This window comes from Apiospora kogelbergensis (genome assembly GCF_038363985.1).
Source record: "Apiospora kogelbergensis strain CBS 113332 chromosome Unknown utg000005l_segment0_segment0, whole genome shotgun sequence".
In the NCBI taxonomy this organism is placed as follows: Eukaryota; Fungi; Ascomycota; class Sordariomycetes; order Amphisphaeriales; family Apiosporaceae; genus Apiospora; species Apiospora kogelbergensis.
In genome coordinates, this window is record NW_027117422.1 from 3146024 (window position 1) to 3163308 (window position 17285).

General features: G+C 54.4%; 6 protein-coding genes across 6 annotated transcripts; 5 read left to right on the top strand and 1 right to left on the bottom strand.

Annotated features, from left to right (window-relative positions):
- Window positions 1-1075: 1075 nt before the first annotated feature.
- Window positions 1076-4451, top strand: PG998_007627 (uncharacterized protein; the record flags this gene model as incomplete). Its single annotated transcript, XM_066874443.1, has 9 exons — window positions 1076-1156; window positions 1230-1295; window positions 1361-2491; window positions 2615-3164; window positions 3231-3553; window positions 3613-3732; window positions 3784-4164; window positions 4211-4326; window positions 4379-4451. 9 exons carry the CDS (start codon window positions 1076-1078, stop codon window positions 4449-4451), a joined length of 2841 nt encoding a protein of 946 aa, XP_066730388.1.
- Window positions 4452-4911: 460 nt separating this feature from the next.
- PG998_007628 (initiator tRNA phosphoribosyl transferase) lies at window positions 4912-6327 on the top strand (the record flags this gene model as incomplete). The annotated part of the gene is made up of 1 exon (XM_066874444.1): window positions 4912-6327. One exon carries the CDS (start codon window positions 4912-4914, stop codon window positions 6325-6327), a length of 1416 nt encoding a protein of 471 aa, XP_066730389.1.
- Window positions 6328-6947: 620 nt separating this feature from the next.
- Window positions 6948-8684, top strand: PG998_007629 (uncharacterized protein; the record flags this gene model as incomplete). Its single annotated transcript, XM_066874445.1, has 1 exon — window positions 6948-8684. One exon carries the CDS (start codon window positions 6948-6950, stop codon window positions 8682-8684), a length of 1737 nt encoding a protein of 578 aa, XP_066730390.1.
- Window positions 8685-9761: 1077 nt separating this feature from the next.
- PG998_007630 (DnaJ like subfamily B member 4) lies at window positions 9762-11171 on the bottom strand (the record flags this gene model as incomplete). Its single annotated transcript, XM_066874446.1, has 3 exons — window positions 9762-10055; window positions 10126-10885; window positions 11092-11171. 3 exons carry the CDS (start codon window positions 11169-11171, stop codon window positions 9762-9764), a joined length of 1134 nt encoding a protein of 377 aa, XP_066730391.1.
- A 1284-nt stretch (window positions 11172-12455) lies between these two features.
- On the top strand, window positions 12456-13904 carry PG998_007631 (uncharacterized protein; the record flags this gene model as incomplete). The annotated part of the gene is made up of 1 exon (XM_066874447.1): window positions 12456-13904. One exon carries the CDS (start codon window positions 12456-12458, stop codon window positions 13902-13904), a length of 1449 nt encoding a protein of 482 aa, XP_066730392.1.
- Window positions 13905-15816: 1912 nt separating this feature from the next.
- On the top strand, window positions 15817-17101 carry PG998_007632 (uncharacterized protein; the record flags this gene model as incomplete). Its single annotated transcript, XM_066874448.1, has 4 exons — window positions 15817-16352; window positions 16431-16479; window positions 16528-16692; window positions 16775-17101. The coding sequence occupies 4 exons, from the start codon at window positions 15817-15819 to the stop codon at window positions 17099-17101; spliced, it is 1077 nt and encodes a 358-aa protein (XP_066730393.1).
- Between the last annotated feature and the right edge of the window lie 184 nt (window positions 17102-17285).

Consider the following 17285-nt stretch of genomic DNA (forward strand, 5'->3'; position numbering starts at 1 on the left):
ATACTAACGAATGGGCTATGCCGGATCTCCTTTTCACCACGGACAGCGCAGGCGGGCGGGAGAGATATTTCACATTTGCATAGCGTCGGTTGATCGGCGTTCCACGAACCATTCCCTGCTCAAAGAAGTAGGCAGATGGCAACTATGCTTGGGCCTCATCGCTTGGATTGACGGCCTCCGCTATGGGCATTGGCGATTGCTTTTGCTTCTAGACTGGGCTCTTTACATATATAATCATAGAGGTGATTTGATTCTTTTGGTCGCAAGGGCGTTCAAGGGTATTTTGGGCGGTGTTGAAAGGGGCCTTTACAACCATGGCGATAGATTGTGTATTAAACTCTACATCATATATGTATGCAACAGAAACCTTCTCCCATCGTGACTGCAATGTGAGGAAGCCATCAATTCATTGAATCATGGAGGGACTAGCGCGGGGCAAGTACATACGTTCGTTACATAACGGGCAACCTTGGAACCCACGGTTACCCCCGCAATCACCAACGTCCGGCGCTCGGTACCTACCAATGTACAGCGCGTTCTGCCACGAGGAATAGGCCCATGCAAGTACACATGAGGCCCTTAGGAAGTAGTGAGTAGCTTAGCAGCAAGAAAGGTCCAGTTGATGCAAGGTTGTGTGAGGAGTGAGCTTAGCAACAACACGCAGTTGTGCCAGACCAGGGCCAGGACCAGGACCAGGACCAGGATCAACGATACATACATCGATACTGCTTCTTCATTTTATGATACATTGTTCTCGCCAACCAAGGTAGATGCCGATTGCTACCACCCACACCCAGTCTTTCATTCCAGACAACGGCTACATCTTTCGGCGACATCATTCGTGCCGCGGTTCGCTCGCTGGCTGAGGCTCCTTGGCCACAGAACACCCCTCAGGAATATCGAGTAGTAGAATATATCAGGCCTCGTTGCGCAACCTCTGGCGCATTCACTTCGACCTTCCTCTGCCAGCCGACGTGGATCGCCGAAAACTATCTACGTCCATGCCATCACGGGCCAGGTGGCGTGCAATCTTTCATTTCAGTACGACCGGCTCTCGAGCTGCCATTAGACCAATATGAGTACCGCCGACACAAATGTCGATACGCTCTGCGCAATAACCAACGTGAGCCGTCAAGTGGCCGTCAGGATGTTGCAGGTTTGTCCATGCCCAATCTTTCCTGTGCCGGAAGACATCGCCAGTATATGGCACTGACGCAGATTTCACCCAGGCCAACGGCAACAATATCGACCGCGCTGTTAACGAGTTCTACGACAACTTGGGGAATGTGGACAAGGTACGCACCAAACAATTTACTTGGGTATACAGAGCTACGTAGCTGATGCCATACCGTTCTTATAGTATGAGAATGCGTGGGACGACAAGGCTTTCTCAGCAGGCCGCGACGGCGATGACACACAGATAACAGGCACCGTCCCCGCCTTCAACATACAAGGGCCCGACGAAACTTCCAATTACCAAAATAGCACAGGTCCCACCCGTCCGCCGTCCAGGGCGGCGAACCGATCACCATTGGGTAGGCTAGTCGACTTGACTGCGTCCGAGACAGCGGGTATAGCTGACTCTGCCAACGTTCCAGGTGCCCCGACTAATGCGGCGGATGAAGATTCGGATCTTAGACGAGCACTTGCCGAATCTGCTGCCCAGTCCGGCGTTCCTCCTCAGGAAGTCGGCGTGCTCGACAACGACACAAACGTCAAACATTTTGGCCCGGCAAACCGATCCGATTACCAGCAGGACCAGTGGGCGATGGTCCCAACCAAGGCGGACGGTAACACTGCAACTGCCGACCCTCCCCCATCAGCCCGCAAGCGCATGCCAGGCGCTCCTGCATTCCTGCGCTCCGTCAATGATCACCGCTTGGGGGCCCTCGTATCCATATACCACAGTATACCACTAGTACGGAATATATTGCTATCGTATGGCTCAGGCTCGGCAGTCAAGGACTATGGAAGCCATATGGACTGGTGGAAAGGGCATGCTATCAAGGGACCTGCACAGGAAGCCGGAGAAGCGGGCGCCTCGTCGGATGGCGCCTTTCCCAGCTTCGTCGACGAGCTGCAACGTCTAGTTGCGTTCCTTGACAGCACTGATCGATGTTACGGCAGCGCTGATGTGCTTGCCCAGACGTATGACATCGATCCCAGCCACGGCAGCTGGGGGGTGCCACATGATGTCGAACACACTTTCTTTGAAGCTCTCAAGAATGTTGGAGAAAAAACCGCCGAATGCCAATACGGTCGACTTGAAACTTTGGGCAAGGCCCATTACATATTTCCCAATCAGAAACAATCCGGTGATGGGCAGTCCAGTGAGGAAACCAACGAGAACTTGGGCAAGGAATCTGACGATCATGAAGACACTGCTCATTTCATACTCTTGGATGTTGGGTCGAACGACCTTAACTTCCAGTGGGGCGAAGTAGATTGTCTTTACGATGCCTTAGACCGCCTTTTCTGGAATCATGCTCTGGTGAGTGACTCGGGGCGTCTTCCTTACTACCCCAGCATCTCCGCAATATCTTCAGTGTGTCTCGGAAGAAATGACTGCCCGGCTTATTTCACAGTCACCAGTACTGACATTGAGAGTCGATAGGGACCGGATCCTTGGGACCTACAGGAGTCTAAGACGGCTACTGTGGAACCCAGTGATGTTCTGACGATCCGATTTAACGGGGAAGGTCTTCAAAGGACTTGCGACATCCCTGCTGTACTCTATGTCGATCGTTATGTAGAGGAGCGGAAGAACATGGCTGTTGAACTCCAGATACACATAAATCAGCTCAGGCAGACCGGCCTCAAAGGGATTGAAGCTTGGAGGAAGAGCATACTCGAATGTCATCATGGGGCAGATGACCAAGAAACCGGTAACTGGCTAGACAAACCTCATGGGAGCCGCGAGTGTTGGCAAAAGGTCATAAAGACATGCGAGGATTTGATTCAAAGGTTGCAACAGGACGCGCAATGGCGCCAAGTTCATGAGTGCGTGGGCGAAGGCAATGCACCTACTATGAAGGACCTCTTCGCCCTCCAAAACACCTCTGGGTATACCTTCACAGCAGAGGAAAATGCAAAGCATGCCGCGCTTCAGGAGAAAATCCGATTGGCTTCGGAGCAGCTCCAACATATTGAATTGCAGATGTCTGGTAAGTATGATCATGATACGGCTTCGCAAGTCTTCTTCGTTGACGAACCTCGCTAACACCTGCAAGAAATGGAGAGGCGGCACGGACAATGTAAGGAAGCGTTGAATAACGCTTCCAAGATTCTTACGTGCCGAGAAGAGGAAGCCGACTCCGAGTTCGAATCCAAATACATCCACAAGTCCGACCCCCAACGCTATCAGCCTCACTTCTGGGACCCAATCTATCGGTATCACCTTCGAGGTGTTGCTACTGCCCCCGGAATAGCATATTTGTTTGCTAAGGAAGATGGTGATCTCATGCAATTTGAAGACCAAGCGGACACCGAATTGCTTGGGCAATGGTGGAAGGTTGGCTATGCTGCCCGAGAATCCCAGCCTATTACTGTTGAGGTATGTTCGGCCGTGTGTAACTGAATTGCAACACTCTGAGCACTAACCGTTTGGTCCAGAAAACTACACTTAACGACGTTTTGGTTGCCGCTGGATCCGAATCGAAGCATCCCATTCTAGTGTACGCTACTGAAGCAGCGTACAAAGAAGACCCTCTGCCAGTGTCGCAAGCATTGCGAGTAAGTCATGCCGTTCACACTTCCTTGTAGTGGTTTTTCTAATTGGACTAGATGTTTGTGCAAGTCGACAATCGCTCATTTCAGCAAGAGCTCAGCGAAGAGCAGCAAAACCATGAGTCTGCTCCCGCGCCGAATGTGCCCACTCTAAATGCGAACACCTGGGAGGGCATCGACTTCGCCTCCTCTGCGAAGAGGAAGCATAGCCGAAGCTCGTCTCTTGCCACGCTGGGCAGTACTGGCCATTGTTCCGACAGAGAGATGCAGATGTATAATGAAGATACATTTGACGACAGCAAAGGCCCGACCACATCACACCAAGAATTTGCTAGTCCATCCCCACAGTCTAACAAACTCGGGGGTCTAGTCGCGTCTCTGGCTTCGCTGAGTAGTACTAGTGGTGCTGTGCCTCATGGCAAGCAAGAGACGGAAGACGTGGGCCTTTTTGGGGTCTGAGCCGAGAGAACCGGAAATGCAACAGCGTGAAGGTAGGCCCATCTCGTTCCTGGCGCATCCGCCAAATGGCGAGGCAAGAGGCAGATCCGAGATGAATCTCATGAACATGGAAATGGAGGTTGACGAAGAGCAAGCGCGACAGTGAGTCGCTACTGGGCAGCGATGCATCATGACTTACCTGCATATGCCATAGCTTGGGCTTCGAAGAGTTCTTCACCTGTGGCTGGCGTTCATTTCCATTATTCCAGAAGGCAGCGTATGCGTAGCATAGAAATCAGATACCCAAGCAATTTGAAAGACGGTTACAGCGTATTCGTCATTAGATGTTCCTGTGGCCGGTGACATATTGATCTATATCTCTCCCCAACGAGAAAAAGGGGCTCTCAGTGTAAGTGTCGTTGTGGTAAAAGGTCTCGACGACTGTGGAGACTGTCTGCACAATAACGTGTTTGCCCTTCTTGTTGGCCAATTAGAAGGGGGTTGATGGGTTTCATACCCAGTAAATATACATCCATCTTCATTTGTGCGCTATTCACTTGCGGCACTACCTACCTACATCGCGACCCAGAGCCTACTTTACTTGGAATTCACAATTCGTCCCAGGGTCCCGTCCCATTTCTTCCCTTCTTACAAAAAGTCCCATTGGTTCTGACTAGAGTCCAAGAGCAAGTCAATACCTCTCTCTACTGCCGACGCGGTGGGCTTGGTAGAAGCCCCGGAGCCGCAATGGCTGCTGCAGGTACCGACACCTTCTCAGGGGCTGCTCCTCTCACAGAGGCGGACTTGATCTTCTCCCCGCAAGCAAATCACAACTTCTCCCGAATACTGGGAGATCTGAAGAAGTCCAACCTCTCTATTACCAACCGGCTACGTTCAATCAAGGAGGATGCTCAATTTGTCTCAGAAGCAGCCAAGGCTTTGGGCAGACCACTCATCGCCAACGAGAGGTGTGGTAGCTGGTACATATCGCTTGACGATAAGGCAGGGTCTGCATATTTCAAGAGCACCGACGGACACATGGGACAATGGAGCTTCAGCACGAGACGCTTGAACCTCCACTTGCTGTCCGTCATTGGGGGAAATGACGGGTGCATCATTGTGGACTCGACCAGAAGGGGGAAACGCATGCCGGATGCGCTAAGCAAGACGATACCTACATGGTGTTGTGTTATCAACAATGCTCTCTTCCCCGAGACGGAAGGGCATAGGCTATTCACCCCGCCCCATGTGGTCTCGGAGTCGGAGCATGCTCAGATGCAGGCTAGGATACCCGGCTTCGTGGGGGCGCTGGCAAGTCTGCGTGTCGACGCGGCAGCTCTAAGGAAACAGCTAAAGAAACCTCTGCGCCCGTTCTGGCTTACGCAGGAGTCGCAGGTAGAGACGATGGGCGGAATCTACGAGGACTACCACCCGGTCATCTGCCTGACCAGCTCACGGCGCGTCCAGGGCGGCGAGATGAGCGAGGGAGGCTACATCCAGGGCGCTGGCGATGATACGGAGAACTGGGCTTTGGGGCTGACGCCCGTTGTTTTCTGGCAGAACGAGAAGCTGCTGCTCTCCACCCCGGAGGCGGATCTGCCGGAACTTGTGCAGTCGCTGGTGGCGGCGCATGCAGCGGCGAGTGCAGGCTCGGCGCCCAAGCAACTCACCGACAACTTGTATGTTGGCACTCTTGAAGCCGGATTCCCCAATCCGACAGCGACAGCATGCACGATCACGGTCGTACCTCGGACTACAGAGCCAAGTGGCTGGGTGAAGAGCCCGACTTGCATGGAGGTGGGCTTGGGCAAGCAAAACAAACTGGCGAGCCGCAACTTGCGAACAGCCCTGGCCCAGATCTACGACTTTGCGGCACAGTACCTCATTTCTTCATCACCGTCGTCAACAACACCAACTTCTGCGGCCGATATTCTGATACGATGTGAAACGGGCAAGGACGTCTCGGTCGGCATTGCCCTAGCTTTGCTCTGCCGGCTGTTCGACGACGAGGGGAAATACGACCCGAGCGGTGCCGCCGAGAAGGCCTCCGACATCAACAAATCCGTCATCAAAGTCAAGCTTGGGCGAGTGATGACCCGATTTCCCGAGGCCACCCCGAGCCGGGCAACCCTTCAGAGTGTGAACAGCTTTCTGATGGGATGAATTTACTTGTGTATGCACGTATGCACGTATGCACGTATGTATGTATGTATGTATGTATGTATGTATGTATGTATGTATGTATGTATTGCAGTCCCACAGGGAGACGTCATTCCGCCCTTTGTTTTGTTGGCCATGGGCGCGGTCTGGGGCGGGGAGGACAGGCGACTGGGGGTCTCGATCGGCGTCCAGTCAGGCCAATCCGAGTCGAGCTTGACAGTGCTTGTTTCTTCGCAGTGAGCGATTTTAAGCCACTAACGACGCCCATTGCTGCAGTGATCACCGCCATCTAGTGGGCAGCATCTTTCCGCTGCTGCCGGCATGAGAAGGAAGAAGCGAGTAAGGGCGAGCGAATCGACGATCCATTTGATCATAGCCTGCAAAACCTTGTACCCGGATGGTCCTAACCCAACCTTCACATTTCTCTGGTCTTCACCTCCGCGCATCCGCGTCGATTGCAATCCTGTCTGCATATCGAGTGCTTCATTGACATTTGATATCTCGTCGTCCTGCCCATCGCCCTTGTGTATACCAATGTGAGCGTGGCATGCTCAAGTCAGCCGAAGCTTCCGCCGAACGAAAGACGACTTCCATGAGCAGCCACCGGCAAATCTGATCTCGCCATGCCCGTTATCGACGTGCGCGACGTTTTGTCGTGGCCAACCGGCGACAATGCGACCGACACCGTCTTCGGGAATTTCCATCTCAACCTCACCCTCCTCGAGCACTGGAATTACACCCTCTACAGCAACAACACCATCTCCAACGGCACCAAATGCTACCTCACCTTCGGCAAATACCCGCCCGCCGCCCTGCTATACCAAAACGGCACTTTCATCAACTCGACCTCATGCTATTCGGCCATTGACCCCGTCGGCATCCGCGGAGGCGTCGGCATCGCCTTCGCCGTCCTTTACGCCATCTCGCTCTTGTTCATCTGCATCAACCTAACCAAGCACGGCAAACGATATCTCCCAGCTGAGAAGAGGTTTTACCCATTGGGCAGAAGATGGCAGTGGTACTGGGGCCTGTTCGTGTGCGGCGCGGCCGTCATCGGCCTGTTCACCGGCGTCGATGTCGATCGGTTCTACCTCCCCGAGATCCCCATCGTTCTCAACAACTTCTTCTGGTACCTGATGCAGATGGGCGCCATGGCCTTGGTGTGGGAGGCGGTGCGGCACTGGGGAAGCTGGATGGAGCGGCAGTTCATCGACCCAAACCCCTTCGTCCTGAAGCAGACAGATAAGAGGGGCATGTTCGAGTTCTGGCTGCCGCTGTTCTTCTACTTCTGGCTCTGGATCAACTTCTTCCTCGTCATCCCTCGCAACTGGGGCAACATCGAGAAGCAGCGCGACCCCGACCAGACACGGACAATCGCGGCGCCCTCGGCGACCGACATCCGCTTCAAGCTGGCTACTTTCTGTCTCTTTATCTGCTGGCTGACTATCGGGACCTCCATGTGGCACTCGATCCGCCACTACGAGCCTCGGAACCGCGGTCTTTTCAACCGCGCCATCGGCTTCCTGGGCTACATGCCCTTCCGCTTCGTCTTGCTGCTGCCGCTCTCCCTGGCTGTGGTCGCCTACCAAGGGCTCGCCGCCTGGGAATTTTGGCTCTCGCCCCAAAAGGTCGATACCAACGTCATCGCCATGTACGTCGGCGGCTACGTTCCAACCATCCTGATTCTCTGGGTTCAGATCATTTCGGGCTTCCTGCGGCCCAACGAGGACAAGAACCTGATCCAGCAGCGCCGCCAGCGAGGCGACGCCGTCGACCGCGACTTGGGCATCGTCAAGAAGCCGGCCTGGTGGCGCCGCGTGAACGGCGACATGCCCGACCAGAACATGCGCGACCGCCTCATGCGCAACGTGCGCGAGGTCGGCGGCGGCGCGGCCACCGCCCGCAACGTGGAGTTGGCCGCCGAGACGCGGGCGCGCGAAGCCGACCAGGCGCAGGCCGCGGCGGAGAGGGAACGGGCGGCAGGAGGGACGACGGCCCCGATCGAGATGAATGAGATCCGCCGCGCCAACTCGATCGCCAGCAGTGTCCGGACCTCTACGGCCCCTCCGCCCTACGAGTCAATGTACGGCGGCAAGAGTACCAATAGGAGGTCCGAAAGAGCCATGCAGGCAGCTGCGGGCTTGCTCTTCCCGAACGCCGCGCCGTCGCCTCCTCGTCTCCCGCCAATGGACCACGAGGATGCGGCGATGACGGGCCGCGGAAGGGCCGCAGGGGCCGGTGCCGGTGCAGGAGGACTTCAAGCACCCCGGCCTGGCACCAGCGAACGGAGTAATAGCACAGCTTCGGGCGCGTCCCTAAATGCGCCCCCTCAACAAATAAAGAGCATGTTGGACGTGTAAGAAAGGGCAAGCTTTATGTGGTCATGCATCTCACAAGCCAACATCTCTCGACTATATTGAAAGAAAACGGGGTTCAAGGAACCTCATATGAGTTGGGCAAAGTCATGGCCAAAAGATAAAAAGCGCACCGGCGACAGACTCCAAAGACCACTTCTGCAAAGGTTACGATACAAGTTATGTCTTGTGGGATTATTTACGGCTTTACAGCAGCAACTGCTTTACGATTTATGAATTAGGTACATTGGATTACATGCAGTACTAACACTCATTTGGGGGTTTGCCAACTCCGAAACGCGGGGAGGAGGCATTCGGCATTCGGATTCCTATGTTCGGGTCGAGCGGCGGCACTCATGATGCCGGTGAATCCCCTGCTAGTCGTTGCTTGATAGTAGACAGTGCATACGGCACATATTGATAATAGTAAAATGTCTTATTAAATGCATATAATACCAGTTCCTGCCTTGTGTAGGATCCAAACTACATTTAATAATGCCCCTCTGATTGCTTTCTCAAACCCGGTCAAACAATGTCTTGACGTGCGCAAGCCGTCCCAAATCACACCGTCATGAACGGAAACATCACCGAATTGTCAGGAATTGACTGTCTCCATTAGGGCCACGGTCTTCGCGGCCTTGCTATGTACAGAAGTGATGCTTATAGAATGCACCCCATTGCTACAGATCTCTTCTGTTTACTTTCTTCTCCAACCACCCGTGACATATACTCTTCACTCCTGGTAGTCCAGGAAACTTTCCTAAATCCCTCAATCCGTTTCACACCAGTTCCTCTCAGCACGTCTCAGTCCAACTTGCTTCAATATAGGACAATGTGCACGTGGCAGAGAGAGTATCTGCTCCAGGGCCGGTTGAGCCCCTCCCACTCCCCTTTTCTCATGTATTCGTTCCGTCGTGTAAAAATAGAGAAAATGTATAAGAACAAAGACCAAAATCATACGCAAGGTTTGCTATCCATCCAACGCCATACCCTCTTCGGGCCCCCTTTCCGCAATGGTTAAACGCCAAAAGATCCACACAGGTAGTTGGGTATATTACCGTGAAGACCAAAACAGTGGGAAAATTATAGGATTTCCTTGAGCCGAGCCTTTTGTTCGGCAGTTAAGCTTGTGGGGAACTTGACGTTGTACTTGATGATGAAGTTGCCTCGCTCACCGGGCTTCTTGGAGATGGGCATGCCTTGGTTTGGGTACGTGTCAGAACTGCCGGGTTGTGTAGGTCCGCCTTTTTCGATAGTAATCTGTTTGCCATCGATGGTCGTGACCAGGCGTCTCCAGCCAGTCAAGGCTTCCTTCAGACTAAGGTCGACGGTGTGGGTCAAGTCGTCACCGTCGCGAGCATAGAGGACGTGAGGTTTCTAGGAATCGGGTTAGCGATCGAACTCCAGCGCTCCTTACAGTCGCATAGGGTTGATTGGGCTTGCTTACCTCTTCCACGATGAAGTGCAGATCCTGCTTACCGCCCTCCTCTTGGTCACCAACGCCCTTGAACTTAATCTTGCTTCCCTTCTTCAGACCTGGCTTGATGGGCACCTCGAGGACCTGGTCACTGGTGGTCCGTTTGCCGCTGTCATCGAATGTCTTGCGCTTGATCTTCATCTTCTTGGTCACCCCCTTATAGAGTTCCTCCAAGGTCAGAGGAAGAGCGCGCTCCACTGTGGTAACCTCGGGCGTGGCCTCACGTGCGCCGCTTCGGAAGCTATCTTGCGGGAAGCCACCGCGCATACGGCTTGACCGACTGCCTCGTGGCATGCCGCCGCCAATGATATCGGCAAAGTCATCATCGTCATAGCCGCCGCCGCCGCCGCCGCCGCCGGCAGAAGCGCGCATGAATTCGGCAAAGATGTTGTTCGGGTTGCTGAAGTTGAAGCCATTGCCGCCCCCACCTCCGTTGGTGCTGAAGTGGTAGGTCCTGGCGCCGCCACCGCCTCCGCTGGGCATGCCGCCGAAATTGAAGCCCTCAAATCCACCAGGCATGCCGCCGCCACCGGCCCCGGCAAAGGGGTTTTCTCCGGGAGGAGGTGCGGATCCGCCCCCGCGTAACAGGAACTCGAGACCGTACTGGTCATAGACTTTGCGCTTCTCGGGGTCGGACAGAATCTCGTAGGCCTGGGAGCATTCTTTGAACCTCTCGGCAGCGGACGGATTGTCCTTGTTCTTGTCGGGATGCCATTTCAGTGCGGCTTTTCTGTTGAGGGGACGCTGTTAGTATGTGCTTGGAATATCCGATTGGATGTCCTGGCCAATGTAGCAGTTGAATAGGTAGGCTGTCGTTGCAGAGAAACCCGACGGCGCCCTTTGCATACAATCCATCTTGGGCCGGCCCAAGGTGGGGAACGGATAGTGGCAGAGACGAGGGGGAAACAATGACATGGAGAGGCTCAGCCAACTTACCGATATCCCTTCTTGATCTCGTCTTGTGTGGCGTCAGGCTTGACGCTCAGCTGGTCGTAAAGTTTTGTCTCTTTCACCATAGTGCCGGTGGGAAAAGATAAGTGAGGTGAGAGTGTACTAAGCAATCGAGCGTGGTTGAGTGCGGGTGCCGTACAGATATATGAGGAGTGCTGCGGGCGAAGGAAGTGCAGGATAGGAACTTCTGCAGCGAACGAGGGGAGAATCCAAAGCCCAGTCCAATGCAAAATGGAAGCTTCTCTGTATGCTCGTGTCTGCTGGATCGCAAGAGAAAAAAGAAAAAAGAGAATCAAGTGGCAGAATGCGACGAGGCAGTCTGGGGATCTTGGGAATAAGGTGTTGACCCGGCCCAATGACCTGAAGGCTGGCTCGTGCTAGGCCCCCCGGGCGTCCCCAGTTATGGGTGGGATAGAAGGTTCTGGTCAGGCGCTGCTTCAATTCGCCAGCAGTGACGCCCAATGAATGTGGCCCCCAGCAGCCAGCAGCCAGCAGCCAGCAGCAAGCAAGCAAGCAGCAAGGTCGATCTCTGGTCGATGGATCTCGGTAGCCGGCACCCAATGCATGTAGAAAAAAGTCGATCTCGGTCCTCTATTCGAGTTGCTTCTCGAAAACCACCTTCTCGTTACCTTGGCACTTGGGTTGTGTCGGATGCGTAACAGACACTTGTTAAAGCGGAATGACGCCGAGTGCGGGGTGATGGCACATGGATGGCTTATAACCCCCGCCATTCCCGTCACCAGTCCCTACAGTATACCGTTGGCAACGCGGATGTGATATCACTGTCAGTTGGTGCCAGAACCTAGGAAGCTTCTAGAAGCTTCCAACACATCGGTCGTCTGTCGGACGATAGACACAGAGGTATACACTATACTGACTGGTCGGGCAGGCTACTGGAATGGCCATCGTATTTGGAGCGACCATGCAGCAGCCATGCCGCCATGCTTTGTAGGGCTGACAGGTATCGGCGATTACTCCACATGAGCCGCCATGGCGTTCGACATCGCTTCTTCCGCGGTTTCCTCATTGGGCGGGTGCCGGATCTATGTGTGTATAGGCAATGCCATATGGCCAAGCAGCCAGGTTACATCGGCGACTTATTTATATCCCGTGGTGGCTCGAAGGGATCGAGGCCTGCAATGTTTTAAAACGTCCCATTTTTCCGCGATTGAGGAGGAAAGCACAGTCGTGCGCTACTCGGCTCGGCGGACAGGGGACGACATTGCTATCAGGCCATAGTTCCAATTCCTCCATTTCGCGCTGGCCGGGGCCTCGTCATGTGTCCTACGTATACAAAACTATAGCGCATTGATTTGTCGCCTTGCTTCCCGTCCTTCACCAACGTCGCCATGTTGATGCGCCGAGCCGTTCGAACCGTGGCAGCGGCCCTGCTGCTCGGTCTTTCACGGGGCGAATGTCCCAATTATAGCTCGCACTCCCAGCAGCAACACGAGCCTCTGTCGGCGGGCGCCTATGCCCTCTCCTACATGCGACCCGATCCCGCCTGCCGGACCTTCAACTCCTCCGGAGTCGAGGACATCATCGCGCGCCTGAAGGGCGAGATATTCGACCCGGACCTGAACCGTCTGTTCGAGAACACCTTCCCGAACACCCTGGACACGGCCATCAAATGGCGCGGCGTGGCGGCCAACAACACGGCCGAGGAGCTCTGCTTCGTCATCACGGGCGACATTAACGCCATGTGGATTAGAGACAGCGCGGACCAGATCGCTCCGTACAAGCCGGCCATGACCAATGCTACCGACGACATCGCGTCCCTCTTCCGCGGTGTGATTAACATGCAGGCGCGCTACCTTGTCATCTCGCCGTATTGCAATGCCTTCCACCCGCCGCCCGAGAGCGGCATGAACCCGGACATCAATACCCACCCTTACCAAGTAACGCCTCCGTACGACAAGAAGATTGTGTTTACGTGCAACTTTGAGCTGGACGACTTCGCCGCGTTCCTGCAGGTCGGCCACGACTACTACAATGCGACGGGCGACGTGGACTTCTTCGGGAAGTTCCAGTGGATCTACGCGATCCAGTCCATCATGTCGGCGTCCAAGGCTCTGAAGCAGCCCACTTATGGCCCCGACGGGGAGTGGGTCAAGCCCGAGTACACATTCCAAAGCGAGACCTTCACGGCCTCCGGCACTCTGGGCAACCACGGCATCGGCAATCCTGTCAACTACACAGGCCTGATCCGCTCGCCGTTCCGGCCCAGCGACGACGCCGCCACCTACGACTTCAGCATCCCCGCCAACATGATGATGGCCGTCTACCTCGAGTCCAACGCGAACATCATGGAGCGGCTGCCGAACGCGCCGGCAGGCTTGACCCAGGAGATGCGCGACATGGCCGCGGAGATCCGAGAGGCCGTCAAGACGTGGGGCACCGTGAAGGCCCCGAACGGGAAGAGGGTCTTCGCATACGAGGTCGACGGCTACGGCGGGCAGAACCTGATGGACGACGCCAACGTACCCTCGCTCCTCTCGGCGCCGTTCCTCGGATACCTCGACAAGAGCGACGAGATCTACCAGAACACGCGCAGCCTCATCCTGAGTCGGTCGAATCCGTTCTGGTGCCAGGGGCCCGTCATCAGCGGCATCGGCAGTCCGCACGTGCAGCCGGGAGCCACGTGGCCCATGTCCAACATCATCCGGATTATGACGACGGATGACGATGTTGAGATCAAGACGAACATCAAAATGGTCTTGTCGAGCACGGCCGGGCTCGGGCTCATTCACGAGAGTATCAACAGTTTTGACGAAAAGAGGTGGTCGCGACAATGGTAGGCAACAACTTCAGACCACGCATATCAATGAAAGCATGCTGATTACGAACTACGTTTTAGGTTTACTTGGGCAAACGGGCTTTTCGGGCAGATGATCTTGGATGTCGAAACTAGGAAACCTTATCTCTTGAAAGAAAGTTACCAACCGTTCAGGTACATGGCCACCTGAGCCAGTGTTTGAACAGTTGGGGTTGCCTTCGGAAGATGTGCCAGGCCGCCATGCATGGGGAAGGGAAACCCGGTATATGTTCGCTTGGAGTCGGAGGCTTACCAAGCTACACTGACCAGCCTGTGCGAGTCCTGTTTAGGAGGATACTGGAGGTAGCCATTGATCATGGAGAAGTCTCTCAGATGGCCCTTCATTTCATTTGGCACAGGAGCTTTCTACGGTGATATATGCATTCTCCTGACGTGGAGTGCATCTATATACACGTGGACCGACAATACTACGGTTGAAAAGAGATCAGGTAGAAACGGTGACCACACCCTAGATAGACCATTGATAAGCCAGGACGTTTCAGAACATGGGGGTTTCACCAATAATAGCCTGCTAGGCGGCGATTCAGAACAATATACGGCTCATGCCAGGACAGTTGGAAAACCGCATGATTGACGATTCGTGGGACAGCATCGGCGGCCACACTCGAGAGTCAGCTAGGGTGTAATCCTACCCATCCCACTCCCGAAAACAAAACTTCTGGCCGGTTTCTAGTCGAAAAGATGGAGGGTTTGAAATCTCCAGCTGAAGAAGTCCTGGTCGCAGAAAATATGAAAACGCTTAATGCCTTCGATGACTTGGGTTCGTCGGGAATTCCGGCGCCACCCCCGCCTCCCTGTCGTGCCTATTCTGCATTGCCGCCTGAGGATTGTTTGGCGGCTGTTGTGGTTGCGGTTGTAAATAGGCCTGCAGGGGCCTGACCGTTTCTGTCCCATCTTGACAATATCGAGTCAGCAATTATCCGAGGAGTTGTTTCATTTAGGAGAGGGGAGGACTTTACCACTGGCAACTGGTGTCACGTTTACTGGCGGCTCACGGATGTAGTAGTGGATGACAGTGGCCACGCTGCCTGGCGAGCTCGGAGGGTTGCCTCTATTGTCTATGTTCAGCATCCCACTGACAAAGGACCAAACGTCCCACTTTCTACTGGGCTCCTGGGATTGATGCTGGTGCCGGTGTTGCCACTGCCCGCCGGGTATTACATCTCAGCGGCACCCACCGGATGGGTGGCGGCAGGAGGCTGTTGCATCGTAGGACATGGCATAATATCCTGCTGCCTACGAGTAGCAGTCAGCCGGTTTAGGAACCAAAACAGCCAGTGTCGTGGTTGTCATAGTGTTGTTCCCGTTCTCGTTCCCTGAGGCTAGAAAGAAAAGCTCTCACCTGTCCTGTTGCGATGGCGCGAATGCTCATGTGCTGAAACATACGGTTCAGCCACACGTTCGGTGTTTGATTGTGTTTTGTGTGCTTGAATCGTTTGACCACTCGATACGAAACCAGGCAGAGGTGATGCTGGACATTTACGCTGCCAATACACGATAGTGAAGGTTGCCATATCATTTATCATGGTAACTGACTGGCGTGCCGCAAGGGGTATAGAGTGATCCTATGGGAGCCGGCAGCCCCTGAAACCAGTCAGATGACGTCCAATCCAGTCCAACCAGCGATGGGGGACTTGATGTAACAAGCCATCACGTATTCACTTATTGACTGCTTCCCGACCACCCCTGATGCAACTTTTCTCATAACGAATGTACAAATAGGGCTGCCCACTGGTCATGTTTGACCTACGGTAATATAAGCCCGACTGTCAGCTCACAGACGCCAGTGGGTGTATAATTCACACCCAGGGAACATGCCAATCAGCTTGACTTGAAAAGACGGAGATTTTGGGCAGGAGAAAGAAAAGACGACAATGGTTTCTTTGAGTGGTAATAAAGGCTTGGTGCTCTTCGGTTTCCTCCTGCCAGTATCCTATGCCCTCGCACAGCAGCAGAACCCCATCCGGGTGCAGTCGGCGACAGTGCTGGGCAACATCACGAGCGGAAACTTCCCCAACGTCTATCGAGACGCCGGATGGGAGTCGCAGGTCGGCAGTCACTGGCTCAAGTTCTACGCCGACACGCTGACCTGCGACGACGGCCCCGCGGGTCCCTGCCACGGCTTCGCGTCCAACACGCTTGTGGCCTCGACCGGGAACCCAATTGTCAACCATGATATCGGCAATCCTGGCCCCGGCAACAACCCCGGCGGCCTCTGTCAGTCTGTCACTGACAACACTCGACCCCAGCTCTCGGCCATTATCAGTACCGGCTCCAACACGGGCGTCGCCTGGTACCATTCCGTCGGTCCCGCCACCTCCCAGGACATCAACGGTGCTGTGGTCAATTCGGGCGTCGCTACCATCACATGGAATGGAGGGGACAGCACGCCAACATGTGAGATGTCTGCGTAAGTCTTTGATATTCAATGGGTCTGTGCCAACTTCGCTGCTTTCAACGCATGACTGACAAGAAATTCTCTACTTAGCCCTATGTGGGATGACACTGAGCCTGTATGGGGCGATAAGGGCGTTTGGGTGAGTGTCTCCTCCTCCCCCGAGGAATGTGTAGTTGGACTATTCTAGTCACTGACTGCTTCCAAGGGGCCGGGCATTGACGGTTACGTTTATGTTCTCGGCGGACTTTCCAGTCTCGCGCCAGGCCACGAGAACCCCTTTATATGGCTTTCTCGCGTCCCATTCGGCAGCTTTCTCGACGTCAATGCCTACCAGTACTGGAATGGGTCCGCGGTGAGTAATCTCTCCAACCCCCCTATAGGGTCGGCAGTAAAAATAGAGTGTGGGCGGCTGACAGTATACTTACTACCCATAGTGGGCCAGCGAGCGCCTCACGTATCCAGACTACAACGGTTGGGCTCCGGCAACAGTCATTACTGGTACTGCGGGCACCTTGCTCTACAGCAACTACTACAGCACCTTCGTCTACGTCCAATCAGACTGGGGCAGTGAGTCCCTTCTTTGCCTAAGCAGGCGGCTTCCTCTGGTGAAAGGGGCGCAAGTGCTGATCCAGCTTTACGAGCATAGATGTTATAGCGAAGACAGCATCGTCGCTTCAGGGCCCATGGTCGGATCCGGTGACCTTGTTCTCCTCCAAGGATGGAATCATCTACGCCCCAGCGCCGCAAACGCACTACGATAGCAGCGGGAAGACAATGGTCATCGACTACTCTATATTCTCGCCTATATACATGAAGTCTGTGAAGGTGGTGAGTGCCCGGCCTTTCTATAAACCGTGCCAAGAGTGCCATATACTGACCGATTGCTGCGGCAGACATTTGAATAGCCATTGATTTGTGGCTCCATTGCAACAAAATACCTTTACA